This window comes from Amia ocellicauda, chromosome 9 (genome assembly GCF_036373705.1).
Source record: "Amia ocellicauda isolate fAmiCal2 chromosome 9, fAmiCal2.hap1, whole genome shotgun sequence".
NCBI lineage: Eukaryota > Metazoa > Chordata > Actinopteri > Amiiformes > Amiidae > Amia > Amia ocellicauda.
Genome location: NC_089858.1, coordinates 10921803 through 10936765, shown reverse-complemented (window position 1 = coordinate 10936765; position 14963 = coordinate 10921803). Strand labels below are relative to the sequence as shown.

Sequence of the window (14963 nt, the reverse complement as noted above, 5' to 3'; positions counted from 1 at the left end):
GGCTAGGCATTGACAGCTGAGGAATGTCATATGCTTCACAAACAGTTCATGTAAAGCAATGGGAGAAAAGAAAACTAAAGGCACAAAGGTGAAATAGAGGGGAGTTTTTATCTAAAGTCTGGTGACGGTCATCTTCATAGAGCAGAAGGTAAAGTGAATCAGAAAAAGTATTACAGTATTGTTAATTTAGGCCCTATGTCCCCTCTTACAACGTTGTAAAAAAATGTTTTGGATTGACAATAAGGTTAAAATATGGTAATGTTTTGATGTCAGATATCAGAACTGCTAATGCAATAAATGCATGATCATTAATACTTTTGGGAGGGAGGACAATTAATCTGATCATCAATGATTTACCAGTGTTTTATTGGTGGTTTAATGAAGGTTTATTCTTTATAAGTGCAATATGGATCATATTATAAAAAGTGTTCGGAGAGGTCAGCATGTTGACTGCATTAAAACCTTCAGATGCAAGGGGCAGCGTCTGAGAGCAAGGAGCATTTTTAAAATCTGATAAAGGCCAAGGCAGTGGGGGTTTGACGTAAGTTTAGTCAAGCAGAGTTCACACAGAGAAGAACAATAACCTAACACCAAACAACAGGATCCTGTGTCATCCATCAACATGTAATTGAGTCAAATCTAAATCACGGGGGAAAAAATCCAGAAAAGGACATTTTCACTGTTTTATTTAATCGAATATGGTTTATTCCACCAATGGGGCCACAAATTACATTTAAGAGGTAAAAAAACAATAATATTGAATCCCCATTAGTTTTTCCAATTCTAACCTGCCTGTATTAGTATTTTTTTCCATCATTCACATCCTGACCATTTGATTTTCTTACTTTAAATCTCCTGCAGCCACTTTCACATTGTCAGCTTGTGCAGGAGCCCCATTCTCGGGATTGCTTATCCCTGGCTGCCCTCACAGCAGCTGGAGGAGGCTAATGGATCCGAAGGACACAGAACTCCAGGCCACACAAGCTGTGGGCTAAGGTTAATGAACTAATGGTCCATGTTTAGCTGTCCATTGACTTAATTTAAAATCCATATAGAAACATATTTGTTCTATGCTGGTTATGCAAGGTTAGGACACCTGATATAAATGCACCATCACCTACAGGTAATTATCGGCTCATCAGCTTTCACTGAAAAGCTTATCAAGACCTTGAATTAATCAACTGCCTTCAAGCAGTAAATAGGGCACCATTGTTCTGCCTATAAGGATCTTTATGCTTAACTGAAGGTGAATTGGTTATATCATCAAGCAACTGATGAAATATAAGACATCTGGACGCTATTGAAGTTCAGCAACATTCTTCTGATGCTGAAGAGCCAAAGGACCTCTTTATGTGTTGTTGTAGTGTATAAGTAAGATACACAACCACTCTTCCAGATCGAGGCTATCGTACGAGCAACTATTAAAATTCAAAACATTTAAATACACAATAATGGCGGATGTTGAACTTCAGCATGTACACTCTCTCAGTCCGTCTAGAAATGTTGTGTATGAACATCCTGGATATCAGAAAAACCAGATTTGTCTTCCCCGCAGCAACTATCAAGTCAACGCATTGTTAGCATTCTTGATAGTAATTATAGTTTACATACTCACAGCCCAGTCCTAACAATAGCCAGGACCACAACCATAACCAACAACTCAATTTAAAGCTACACTAAATCCACAACTCAGCAGCTTTTAGACAACTCAGCAGAAATTTTAAATTAAGTTTAAAGGGAAATGTAACCCTAACCTTGACACAGTCAAAAGCAAAATTCTAAAACTTAAACTTAATTTTTAATGACAAGGTCAACTAAAATAAAACAATTCAAGTATCATTCTAAAACTGGTCAAGTGGCCTGTTCTTTCCTCCCTGTGTGCATAGCATATTCATAGTCTGTGTTCTTGTAAAAACAACCTTTAATTTTATGTGTGATTTATGAGTGGCCATAAACAAGCTATATAAGGCATGTGAAGTGTGGAAATCTTTACACTGGAAGTGGTGCTATCAAGGTAAGTGTACTTCTAATTTTCATGTGCTGTCTTCTTGCAGCTATTCCCTAGTCACCTACCAGGTAGTTCATAATGTATATAGAACTGCCATTGACAAGTTTGTCGTAGAACATATTGTTTTGTGCACTGTTGCAAGTTAAATTTACCTAAAATTAATTTACCGGAAATGGACTGTGTGGACTCAATAAAGGAACTCTCCCATGCTTTGGGGATGTATCTTATATTTTGTGCATGTGTCTTTTTAAAGCCCTTGTTATATGCTGCATAAATCTCTTTGCAATGGGTTTCAATTTTAAAGCGAGGCTGTTGTAACATCACAAATCCGTGTCTCGGTTTCTCTTTCCAGATGAAGCGGATACTTTTGGCTGTCTTTGTTCTCCTGCACGTGAACCTAAGATGTGTCGGGTCGTCACCAAACCCACCCAAAAGCCTGAAGGAGCTTGTTGAGAGGACAGCGCAGAGTGAGAAAGGTAAAATGGAGTGCCTTATGTTCACATTTGCTATTTCACCGGCACTAAAGTAGTAAAGCTGAAATACCATGTAATAACATATTTTTGAATGCATATCTGCCTTAACATATTTTCTAAATTACATCTTTCTGACACAACTGATTAATGTTTTCTAAAACTAAATGTGAAGATTTTTAATTTGTATTTGTCTTCAAATTATTAAGAGTATTTATAAACTGTATCTAAATGTATGATTATTGCTTCTGGATTTCATCAAATAGGAATTTCAGTAGGACTTCATAAACTTCCTTGCTTTTCTTCAGTGTCTCTTTGGTCTTTAGACTTTAGAGTTCTGTAAATTCCAAATATTAACAAAAACATGAACCTTTTAATCTGTAATAAGAGTGCCGTTTTTAAGGAACAATTCACTTTGTTTGACTGCATAGTTAAACAAAGTCAATAATCAGATCAAAAGTCCTTATCATTTCTGGTGGACTTCATCGTGAATATATTTATATACATTAGAATGGAAGGTAGTATTATCATTAAACACATTTAGATTGACAGTCCAGCAAAGATTGGGTAGGTGTACTGTTACTTTTTTTTAAAGTAATAAAAATCGACCAAGACAAGTTCCAGCCTTTTCTGCTTTCAGTTTCCCGGTCAGTCTACTGTGACGTTAGAGGAGGAAGATGTGATGAGTTTCTATGTGTCATGTTTACTTCCTCAGAGCCCCTTCTGAACCCTCATCGAGAGGGAATTGTGCCCCCCCCCGCCACCAACACTCTGGTAGTGCACCCAGAAAACCCTGCTGACCTCCAGGAGTCAGAGGGGGAGAGGTCAATGACAATCTTTGGAGACAATGTCAACCTGAAATGGGTCAAATGGACCGGCTCCCTGCCTAATGGAGCAGTGGGCATGTGGAACGGGTACGCTTCACGCACCGACTACATCTGCAAGTACAACTGTGAGGCTGGCTTTTACAACCCCAGCAAAGGCCCTTACTGTCTGTACCCCTATGCTGACAGAGAATATTATGCCCCTGAATTCGAGATTTTGGTAAATGAGGACAACTTTGAGTTTGTAGAGTGGAAGGACGGATCTTATGGGTCAGTTCCTCCAAATGCCGTCAGAACCTGTGCAGGAGTGGGTATCTATGTCGGAAGGAACAAGTATGGATTAGGAAAGGTTGTCCCACAGTTTGAAGCTTTCTTCCTGCCCTGGGAAGGTGATGAGTACTGGTATAAGACATATCAAGTCCTGGCCATCAACCGGGAGGCTTATACCCAGCACATCTCCCATGTTGAGTATGGAATTGACCAGATAGAACTGTTCCACCACCCCCCCGAGACCCTGAGGTTGTCCAGTGTCACGAACAACGAGTGCCAGACCGTGAAGAAGACCGTCCGCATTGAAAAGACCAGCGAGGTGGAGAGTAGCTGGGATATTGGCCGTTCCACGATGCTCGGTATCACGTCCGGCATCAGCGCCAAAATCCCCCTGATCGGCACGGCGTCTGTGGACTTCACGGCAGAAAAGACCTTCCAGTTCTCCCGAGGGACAACCATGGTGGAGGCCATCAGCCATTCGATATCAGTGGAGTTGAGTGTGCCTCCCAACCACTCCTGCACAGTGAGGATGGAGGGCAAAAAGATCACGGCTGACATTCCTTTTACTGCACGCCTGAGCCGGACATACGTCAATGGAGAAACCCAGTGGACCTCCGTTTTTGGCACTTACGATGGTGTGCAGATAGGGGAGATCAAAGCCATGGTGGATCGCTGTGAGCCTGTTGCAGATGCTAAACCCTGCCTATCTGCTTAGCTCAGCAAACTAGACAGAATCCTTTAAAGTTAATACTTAGGAAGACTCTGAGTTTGCATGTAGGAAGATCCCAGATATTTGGTTCTAGTTATAATACTCAACACATTCAAGTTTATCTTTTGCAGAAGAATAAACATCTGTCAACAACTGTACAATCTCTGAAATAACAACTGTAACAAACAAAGAAATGCACTTCCTCTTGTAAACCCCGGAGACACCAAAGTATTTCTGAGTTTTTCTGTTCAAACAATAAAACACAGAACTGCATTTGCTTTCACGTCTATGTTTTTATTTCACTTTTGTATTCCTTAATCATCCCCATAAAAGACTATATGCTCAGGAAAGAGTAACCTTTTCCCATGAAACATGAGTCCACCCCACAACTATCAACTAGATTCACAGTCTCTTGGCCAATGTTTCCATACACTACAGATCTGGATAAGTGAGTCCAAGTAAGGTACTTAACAATTACATATTTTGATTTGTTCTTCAGCAAGTATATAATGAAATGATAAAAGGGCTACTATTAGTTCAGAGAGGTGATGAAGTTAGTGGTCAGACTGTGGTTAAAAATTAACTGTATCATCTTCAACCCTAGTCCTTGCTGAAACAGGTATACAGACATAAGTGACATAGGTCAATGTTCCTGGAACTGCTCTCAGGACATTATTTTGATCTTGACAAAGGGGCAAAGGTGGCAGTTGGGAATTGAGGTGACCAATTGGGTTTTTAGAATTAGTCCAATGGATAGTGGGGCTGGGATCAGGTCTCCCATCTTGAGTTTACACCTTTATTATGACTGTATTATGTATAAAAACACCATGATGCAAATTCATAGCATTTAGATAAGCCATGAACTGATAACTGATATCAGACTTCAAGGCCAGATGCACTTCATCTCCGGGTCCCTTGCATGTTCTCACAATATAAAAAAGGCAGCTCAAGGCTACAAACTGAGAGATTAGAGTTTTAATCTGTGTACATTATTAGAGCTCCTATTAGTATTACCAGTGAAACAGAATTGCGGTGGCATAGCGTGACTTTTTTGCAGAGGGGGGGTCAAGGTTCTGATAACCAGCAACGGCATTTTAGTGGGGTAGCAAAGAGAGCCACGGGGGCGGGGTGAGATTATCAGAACAGGACACAGGGAATAATTTGAGTAAAATTCTCCACTGGGTCCTCTAGTGTGGGGTGGCTGAGTTTTTTAATTATACATTTCTGATGGGAGATTGTATATTTCTGATTGAATGATATATAGTTAAGAAGTGGGGTTGCAGTCACCCCCCCCACTCCCCGTCAGCTTCCCTCCCTTTATTACATACAAGGGTCAGTGAATTCAGTGGGTAAAACAAGTGAAAAGTAGGCAGTAAACAGAAAAGGGTTGGATTACAATGCAACTGACATCTTGTACAATGCCAGCTTGACAGTCTCACGATTTATGAGGGGCAATCTATCAGCTATAGGTTTAAAAGGCTTCAACTCCAAAGCTCTCCGCACCTGAAGAGGAGTTGGGAAAGGTAAAAGAACTTCATACTCATACAAATGACTCCCTCACTATGCTTTCCTCTCATAAGCTAGTTGTTGGTTCAATATACATCACAGCTTGCACACAGATCTGTTTTTCATGGCATAGAACATGTAATGTACAACACGATGCCATTTAGGGATAGTACTGTTCTGAAAGTAGTCAAAGCTCGCAATTGTTTTGTTTTTCTTGAGAATAAAAACATCAAATATTGACGTGTATAAGAAAAGTCTGCAGTTCATTCTGTTCAAAGCTCTATTTGTTTTACTGTATTTGTCTTCCAGATGAAGCCCACACTTTTGGCTGTCCTTGCTCTGCTTCAGCTCAGCATACCAAGTCTCTATTCAGCCTCTCTTCCTACAAACGATCTGAAGACAAGGGAAACAGCTGGAGACAATGAGCGCGGTAAGTGGCAATCTTTTGCAGTACTGGGTAGTTTACAGTTTAACCATTGTGTAACCATGGGACAATAAAGCAGCGGCAATATTCTTTTTGTGTGTTTCTTGTAACATTAGACCTTCATTTAAGTATTTGGTTACCCACTATAGTATTTGCCATTGTTGTATTGTTGTAATAAATTACAACCTGCAAACTTCCACCTTAAGGAAAATAATCAACTGCAATGACTAGTGAGAGCTTACGACAGCAACAGAACACAGCAGAATAAATATACTTCAAATCAGAGAGTGCGATAAGCTGATTTATTTATATAAATTATTTTGTAACCTAACAAACGCTGATTTCTCAAGGCAAGGCAGTTCAAAGGTATAACTTTATAACTTTGATGTTTGCTTATTATGTTTAAAATAAGTTAAATATGTTCATATAAAAAGATTTTAGAAAAAGCAAAGGCAATATCACAATGGCTGGAAAAAATATTCTGGAAAAAACGTTACTGCTTTAAAATTGTATGACTAACAATAAAAAAACAATTGAAGAATTCCAAATATGCATAAATTCGTTTTATTGTACATTCTAGCTAATAAAGAGATTGCTAAGTATTAGTTTAGTAAGTATGTTATTTGATTTAATCTATTTTATATGCAACAGAAACTGTGGTTTTATAGTCTGTAATTAAGCTATTCAACTATATCCACGCATACTGTTCTCCTCTGCCCTCTGGTGGTACTCACTGGTCATGGTGCAGTATTTCATCAATGCTTCAGAACGATTCAAAGCTTTTTGGACACTATATTAAAGCACACTCTGAACTTTATTAGGGTTAGGTAAGCATAAGATAATATATTTATTTTCTCACTTGGTCGGTATCACTATGATTCCATACATTTAGATTTACAGTCTGACAACTTAAAGGTTGGTTAACGGTACTGTTACATTTTTTTTAAGTATTACAGATGACCAGAATCGTTTCCAATCTTTTCTGCTTTTGATTTCCTCACCAGTACAAGTCTACTGTGATGTTAGAGGAGGAAGATGTGATGAGTTTCTATGTGTCATGTTTACTTCCTCAGAGCCCCTTCTGAACCCTCATCGAGAGGGAATTGTGCCCCCCTTATCTACCAACACTCTGGTAGTGCACCCAGAAAACCCTGCTGACCTCCTGGAGTCAGAGGGGGAGAGGTCGATGACAATCTTCGGAGACAACGTCAACCTGAAATGGGTCAAATGGACCGGCTCCCTGCCTAATGGAGCAGTGGGCATGTGGAACGGGTACGCTTCACGCACTGACTATGTCTGCAAGTTCAACTGTGAGTCTGGCTTTTACAACCCCAGCAAAGGCCCTTACTGTCTGTACCCCTATGCTAACAGGGAATATGCAGCCTCTGAATTTGAGATTTTGGTTAACGAGGACCAATTTGAATTTTTGGAGTGGAAGGACGGATCTTATGGGTCAGTTCCTCCAAATGCCGTCAGAACCTGTGCAGGAGTGGGTATCTATGTCGGGAAGAACAAGTACGGTTTAGGAAAGGTTGTCTCCCAGCACGAAGCATTTTTCTTGCCCTGGGAAGGTGATGAGTACTGGTATAAGTCCTACCAAGTCCTGGCCATTAACACAGACGCCTATAGCCAGCACATCTCCCATGTTGAGTATGGCATAGACAAGATAGAACTGTTCCACCACCCCCCCGAAAACCTGCAATTGTCCAGGGTCACGAACAACGAGTGTCAGAGTGTGATGAAAACCGTACTGCTGGAAAAGACCAGCACAGTGGAGAAAAGCTGGGATATAGGGCGAACGACCAGGAACGGTACCCAGTCAAGCATCACCGCAAAAATACCTATAATCAGCCCCAATGCAGTTGATTTCTCTAAAGAGCAAACCGTTCAGTTTTCTGAAGGCACCAAACTAGTCGAATCTGTGAGTCACGCGATCTCCGTGGAAGTCAACGTGCCTCCTGGCCACTCCTGCGCTGTGAGGATGGAAGGAAAAAAGTTGACGGCGGATATCCCCTTTAACGCCCGGCTGAGTCGCACATACCACAATGGAGACACCCACTGGACATCTGTCACTGGGGTGTATGATGGAGTGAAAATTGGAGAAATCAATGCAGTAGTGGATCGCTGCCAGCCTATCCCTGATGCCATGCCATGTCCATAGGACCAGTTATCGACCCGCGCCGGCTCTTCACATGTCGAATACCGAATTCTGACTTCTTCAACCTCTTTAGACATCGCAGCTTTGATAAAGCAGGCTGTTTAAAAGAAGCATATTGAAATTACTGGCTATTGAGCTTCATCCTTTGTCCAATAAAAGACATGCAAATATTACCTGAACAATGCATGTTGTGTATTTTGTGTTGAATCTTTGATGATTGCTAATAACCAGTGTATGTTTCTTTGGTTTATAATAGTGAGTCTGATTGACTAATATTCGGTTATTTAATTTACTGAGTATATCAAAACAGGGGTTGCAGATTAACTCAAACTTATTGTAACTATAACTAGACATAAAAGAGTATATAGGCATACAGTTAATTTCTCACTGTTACATTATTATTACTACATCAAATGCACAATTCTTTGCTCAATTCAACAAAATCATTTTAGAAATCTCTGTATGAGACAACGGGTTTAGATCATTTATGTATTCAAATCATTTTATTTTTGGCTATAAAACACAGCTCACAAACATGTATAAAAATAAACCCTTCTTTTATAAGTAGAAAGCTTTCATTGGGGAGCGCCTCAGCTCCTTTGGTGCGCCTCTAGCACACAGACAGGCAGTTCTTCTGGGTCCACAATCAGGACAGTGTTTTCTGGCTCCAGCTCTGCACTGTGATCCTGCTGTGTGTGATTGAAGGCCGCCAGAAACTCCTCGGCCACAGCAATCCCAGCCTTTATCAGCCTCCTTTCGTCCTGTGTGCTGAAATCCTCCGGGAGAAAAGCAGCCGTTGATGCCAAGGCAACGGCACTCCCCTCCCCAGCCCGCAGTAACTCCACCACGACCCCCCCAGCTGCTCTCTCCCTGCTCTCCGTGAGAACAGAGACTGTGGCGATATGCCGTGGTGGGGAGGTAGGGTGCTCTGCCAGCGGGTTTCTTAGGAGCACCGTTTTGACAGATCCAGCATAGTTGCCCAGGGCAGAAACCAGGCTTTGGGAGAAGTGAAGCAGAGTGTTTCTAGATCCCCCCGAGGCCAGCAGAAGCAGGCTGCCTTTCATTGGCCTCTCCCTTGTGGCCTGGCCCAAGTTGCGCCACAGTGCCCCCTTCTGGCCGGGGAACTGCAAGCGCAGGTGAGCCAGGTGCCCTTCAGTGGAGGCCAGACGCGGAGGCTTGGTGGTCTGAGGCATTACATGGGGCGAGCCGGGGTCAGAGCAGATGAACATGCAGGAGACGAGGCAGAAGATGAGCAGGAGCAGGACAGCTAGGCAGACCGAGGGCAGACAGTCAGATTCCAGCTGACCGGGGCAGGGCAGCCCCCCGTCACCCCTCTCGCCTGAGTCGGCCCTCTCTTCAGGAACACCATTTGGAGTGTGTGTTATTCTTCCCTCAGAGGTGGCATGTTTCTCTCCCAGGCCTATCAGGAGAAAATAACTGATTCAAGATCATGGGAAAGACATTTTTCACACAGTTTTCCATGCTCTGAAAAGGAGTTCAGTGAGGCTGTGCTGCAGTGGTCTGCTGGCTGTCTTTAGTTCACACTTAACTACGCATGTTCTCAGAAGCAGTATTACCAAAGTATTCATTTTCCTTTTCTACCTACTGATACGGTAACAGGACAGGATCCTTTTCATAACCCCTTTCATTAGCCTCACACTGGTCTCAAACCAAGAAGAGCGAGTAGATTGTTTTTTGTTTCTTAGCTTCTTTACATCAAATACAATAATAAATAATAAGTAATGATAAGAAGGCATCACAATTAATGAGCAAATTAAGGACATACTTATAAAATACAAATCTATACAATATTGAGAAATGCTCTTAAGTTTTCCAGTTTATAGTCTATAATACCTATTAGTGTTCCTATTACCTATTGATTCCAGGCAATACATTTCAATGAAAACTTGATATCAGGTTGGTGCCTGCTGCACATTACCCTCCCTCTACACCTTATCTAATTACTAAATAACGCCTTCACTTCCAGAAAGATGTAATCTGCTTCTCACATACTAGAGCTATAATATATGCAGAACCCTCTTTGTAGAATTCAGTGTTCTAATTTTACATTTTTAATAGCTTTTAACGCATTATTGTACCTGACTCACTTGAAATTACTGCCATCTGTCCTGAGAACCCCCAAAGCTCCTCCTGTGTACCTGACCCTCCAGGGTGCAATTTTCTGTGGGGGAAACAATTCCAACTCCAGAGAAAGTAGGTAAATACAAAAACTAAAATGGAAAATAATCTGGGATCATAAATCACTGTGATGATAGGGCTGTATACAATATGTCGAACTGCGGGCTACCATTTTCAAAGTAAAGAAGAAACAGCACTTAATTATAAGATGCATAATAAGAAATATGTATGGCTGTCTCATTGCTCAAAGACAGGTAGACAAATGGCACATGGTGTTGAGGAAATTAATCATCCATAATTTAAAATGCTTGGCTACAGAACGCAAATAGAAACTACTCAGTAGAAGAATGTGATCTACAGTTCTTTAATGTTAGAGTCCTATGGCAGACAATTAAATTGCAACACAGTACAAACAACAGCAAAATAATGGAGCAAACCACTCCCCGCACTACAGTGTGTGAGAGTTTCCAATTACCAGCGCTACTGTGAAAAGAAACCAACACAATCACCTTATCTCTTGGACAACCAAACCATTAATACATTGTCAAAGAAAATCCTGTTACTTAGGGGACAGAGCTGGAAAGGCAAGAATGGCTCAGAAAGGAAAGGGAATGGAGGTGGGGATGTGAAATAGAAAAGTACAGTAGAAAAATAAAACAAGAGCAAAGAAAAGGTTTAATATTAAAACTGTGGGACAGTAGTTGCACGATCAGGTTTAGGTTCTTGGGTAAGAACACCCTTTTGGATCTTCTGAGGATGAAATGATACATATTTAAGTTTTGTTTTTCTGAATTTGCATTTGGTGCAGACCATAAACAGACTAAACACCAATCACAGGTCCCAATACCAAGAGTTCCTCTGGCCTTCCTCATCTTTCAAAAGCTCACTTCCTTCTTTCTTGTGTGCAGCCAAGTGCACATCTTCTTTATTTATATTGAGCACTGTAATACATTATTATTATTATTATTATTATTATTATTATTATTATTATTATTATATGTATCTGAAATATGTTACATGGTTTCTTAGGCCAGATTTTATAAACAGAAATTATGTCCAATAGAGCTAAGCAGATGCTCCAACACATTTTGATGAATTAGAGATGCACCAGAGTTTTTAACAAAATAAAACAGTTAGACAGACTGATCCACAGCTGAAATAAAAACCTGAAAACCTGTGGAAAGAAACCAAAACACGGACCAGACACACTTCACATGTTTAATACTTACATGGGTGATGGTGCATTTGCTGGGGAACACATAAACACAAATCTGTGGCTGTTGCTGGAGTTGTCATGCAATTGCCATAGAAGAACTCATATCACAGCTGTAGTAGCTCACCATCTAAAACACTTAATGGTTTGTTGTCAGTCCCGACAGGCAGGTTTTGTTAGCTTAAAATTCTTATAGGTGTGTCTTGCTCAACCAGAAGGGCAAATAAATGTATCAGCAAACCACAGGTCCTAATGCCCCTTTTTATATTGTGTTTGTCTGCTCAACAATATTTGATCCATTTGTGGTACAATCATGTCTTTCACTTTCCTTATAAAAAGTGCAACAAAACTAATCCAAGTAAAGGTAAAGATCCACTACTGTATTAAAAACATCCATAAAAGTAATGGACTACTATAAGCTATATTTCTTTACATGAACAGTTTTCACAAAACCATTTTATTTCGTTCTGCCCATGTAAACAAACTCGCATCACATTTTTAAAGATATTTGATTTATAAACAAAACTGTAGGACATGTGGAAATCCACGGGTTTTATTTTAATGAATTTGGAAATTAAAGGTAACTTAATTTATACAATATAACTCCGGTATGTAAAGCATTGTGGCCAAAATGTGATATTGCCATGTATTAAAGTTGCTGAAACTTGTGAACTAATTCTAGACCCGAAAACATGTCAGGTATCTTTGTGTGCCTACAGAAATCCGGAAACTCAAATTTAGACATACACATTTGAAATGCTGAAGTGTAAATCAATCTCACATTTAAAACATAATAATATTTATCACAATCCTGTGAAATAGACAACATGACAACGACTATAAGAACCCGCACTTAACAATCCATTATCAAATTAAAGACAACCGTAACTCTGAAAACGTCCAGGAAAAAAAAATAAAATAAAATAAAATAAATAAATAAATATATATATATATATATATATATATATATATATATATATATATATATATATTTTTTTTTTTTTTTTTTTTTTTTTATTATTATTATTATTTGAATTTTAGTTTTGGTTTTCCAAACAAGTCAGTAGACTGGAAGCATTAGTTCATACTACATTGAAATCCAGAAACGTCGCCCACGAATTACGTCACAGTGATGCGACCGGCTTCGACGGAGTCGGAGGTTAAAGATGTCATGACTGATCTGACTCATGTGTGTGTCATTCATGTTGCAGCGTGTGTTGCAACCTTTAACAAGGCTGTTTCGTGGTATCCTGTCATTCAGCATGAGACGTTGGGTAACCAGTATTATTAATCGCGTTTTACTGTATGAACCTCTTTCACTTAAAATGAGCACCGACGTGCCTCAAAACCATAAAATGCGCCAGAAAATGGTGAGTCTTAACGACCTTATACTTTGGGAAAATAAAGTACCTTGTGTAAATACGAGATTCTGTTTTTTAAAATGTATTTGGATTGTAATATTTGGAAAGCAAGAGTCACGAAAACTATTCAATTAAATGTAACTATATTTAATACTGTGTAGTCAATAAGTATTTAACTTTCCATTCTCGTAGATGTTGATCTGGCTCCTGTCTTTTCCACTCCCGTCTAGTATAAAGTATCGTTATGTCATGTATTTATTGTGATGCGGTCCTAGTTTAATAAGCGATTGACATTTCTTGGCAGGTTGTCGGTCTGGGCAACCCTGGCATGAGCGGGACGCGGCACAGCGTTGGCATGGCGGCTCTGGCTGCCCTGGCTGGCAGGCTGGGGGTGGCAGAGCTCTGGCGGGGGGACAGGCAGGTGTCGGGGGAGGTGGTCCTGTCAGAGCTGGGGGAGACCCGACTGGTACTGCTCAGACCTAGACTCCTCATGAACATCAATGGGGTCAGTGTGGCCAAGGCTGGTGAGTTTCAAGAGCTAGGAATTGAGCTCACCAATTGGGTGCTGTAGTGTGTCATGTCTTATTAACCATCACCACCTCTTTTTTATTTTGTATTTAAGCTGCCAAGTTTCACATACAGCCAGAAGATATTTACCTCCTACACGACGAGCTGGACAAGCCTCTTGGAAAAGTCTCTATGAAGCAGGGAGGCAGTGCTAGGTAAAAGCTACAAGTTCCTGTCCATCCGCTACAGAGATGCACAAGACAGACTGTGCATGTTTTCCTCTTGGCAACAGTCACATGTTTTAAAGTTACAGATTCTAGCTCTCTCTGGCTTAAACCACTGTCTTTTATTTCGCAGGGGTCACAATGGGGTGCGTTCTTGTGTAGAGTGTCTGAAAACTGACGTAAGTAAACAAGTGTTTAAAACAAAAACGAATGGTCTCATTTAAGGCAGAAGTAATCCTCGAACTGTAAAAGAGTGATTTGCATTTGTTTACGCTGCATCATCATAACTTCAGTGTGGTTTTGTGATCTTGATAATGGTCTGCTGACTTGGTGCCTATGCTTCTGGTCTTCAGGTAATGCCACGGGTGAGGATTGGCATCAGCCGGCCTGCAGGGAAGGTTTCTGTGGAGCGCTATGTCCTGGGCAGGTTTACCAGAGAGGAGCAGGAAGTGCTGAGGGAGGTGCTGGAGCAGAGCGTGGAGCTGCTGCTCAGACACATCATAGACAGTGGAACTGACACAGCACTGCAGCACACAAAAGTGCCACCAGGCGGCAGGGCTGCAGAGAAAACATGAGTTTGGACTGGACTGATGAAATGTATCAATTGTGCTACAGTTATGGCATGTGGACTCAAAAGCGGAATGAAGCAGCGCCACCAGCCATCCAGGAAAAGTAATGGTGCACCGGACAAGAGAGATTTTAAGATGGATTAGTGGTTTTGCTGTGATACCAGATTGAAGGTAGCAGAATAAGCATGTGGCAGCCATGCATTTAGGTATTTTAAAAGGATGATGTGCAGAAAGTCTTATGCTGATTAAAATGGACTGGGTGGCTTTGGATATGGTGCTCTATTGAATATGTATTTTTATAAAGCCACATTTCAATTGTATACCTCTACAGTTTGTAATTTTTGTACTTTTGTCATATTTCCTCATCTGTAAAAATACAAACCTATTTGTAAAGGGTGTGAACTTTTTCTGTGTGTACCTATAATCAGGTTAGAGTAGGAGCTATGTCAAGAATTGTGCTTTTAGGTGTGTTTTTATTCTGTTCCTGTTTATAAATATCAAATGTGCAAATATTATACTGGGAGTGAAAAGTTTAAGGGAGCCTTCATTCATTTGAAAGCTGAAAGACGTATTTCGCCTTG

The 14963-nt window shown here is 40.5% G+C and overlaps 4 protein-coding genes across 8 annotated transcripts; 3 read left to right on the top strand and 1 right to left on the bottom strand.

The window, feature by feature from the left end:
* The first annotated feature begins 1987 nt into the window (after window positions 1-1987).
* Window positions 1988-4554, top strand: LOC136758596 (natterin-3). Its single transcript, XM_066713121.1, has 3 exons — window positions 1988-2014; window positions 2361-2484; window positions 3194-4554. The coding sequence occupies exons 2-3, from the start codon at window positions 2361-2363 to the stop codon at window positions 4285-4287; spliced, it is 1218 nt and encodes a 405-aa protein (XP_066569218.1). The 5' UTR covers window positions 1988-2014; the 3' UTR covers window positions 4288-4554.
* A 1165-nt stretch (window positions 4555-5719) lies between these two features.
* LOC136758595 (natterin-3) lies at window positions 5720-8545 on the top strand. Its single transcript, XM_066713120.1, has 3 exons — window positions 5720-5804; window positions 6097-6217; window positions 7285-8545. Exons 2-3 carry the CDS (start codon window positions 6097-6099, stop codon window positions 8370-8372), a joined length of 1209 nt encoding a protein of 402 aa, XP_066569217.1. The 5' UTR covers window positions 5720-5804; the 3' UTR covers window positions 8373-8545.
* Window positions 8546-8642: 97 nt separating this feature from the next.
* On the bottom strand, window positions 8643-12633 carry LOC136758594 (uncharacterized). Of its 5 annotated transcripts, none has more exons than XM_066713118.1 (3): window positions 11738-12633; window positions 10469-10551; window positions 8643-9789 (listed from the first exon to the last, which is right to left on the bottom strand). In XM_066713118.1, exons 1-3 carry the CDS (start codon window positions 11767-11769, stop codon window positions 8960-8962), a joined length of 945 nt encoding a protein of 314 aa, XP_066569215.1. In that variant the 5' UTR covers window positions 11770-12633; the 3' UTR covers window positions 8643-8959. The 5 variants fall into 5 exon arrangements, with proteins under 5 accessions (XP_066569215.1, XP_066569211.1, XP_066569213.1 ...); XM_066713114.1 differs by having other exon boundaries at window positions 8644-9789; window positions 10469-10600; XM_066713116.1 differs by having other exon boundaries at window positions 8644-9789; window positions 10469-10572.
* Window positions 12634-12863: 230 nt separating this feature from the next.
* ptrh1 (peptidyl-tRNA hydrolase 1 homolog) lies at window positions 12864-14778 on the top strand. Its single transcript, XM_066713113.1, has 5 exons — window positions 12864-13091; window positions 13387-13606; window positions 13705-13804; window positions 13947-13992; window positions 14167-14778. The coding sequence occupies exons 1-5, from the start codon at window positions 12909-12911 to the stop codon at window positions 14386-14388; spliced, it is 771 nt and encodes a 256-aa protein (XP_066569210.1). The 5' UTR covers window positions 12864-12908; the 3' UTR covers window positions 14389-14778.
* Window positions 14779-14963: the final 185 nt, after the last annotated feature.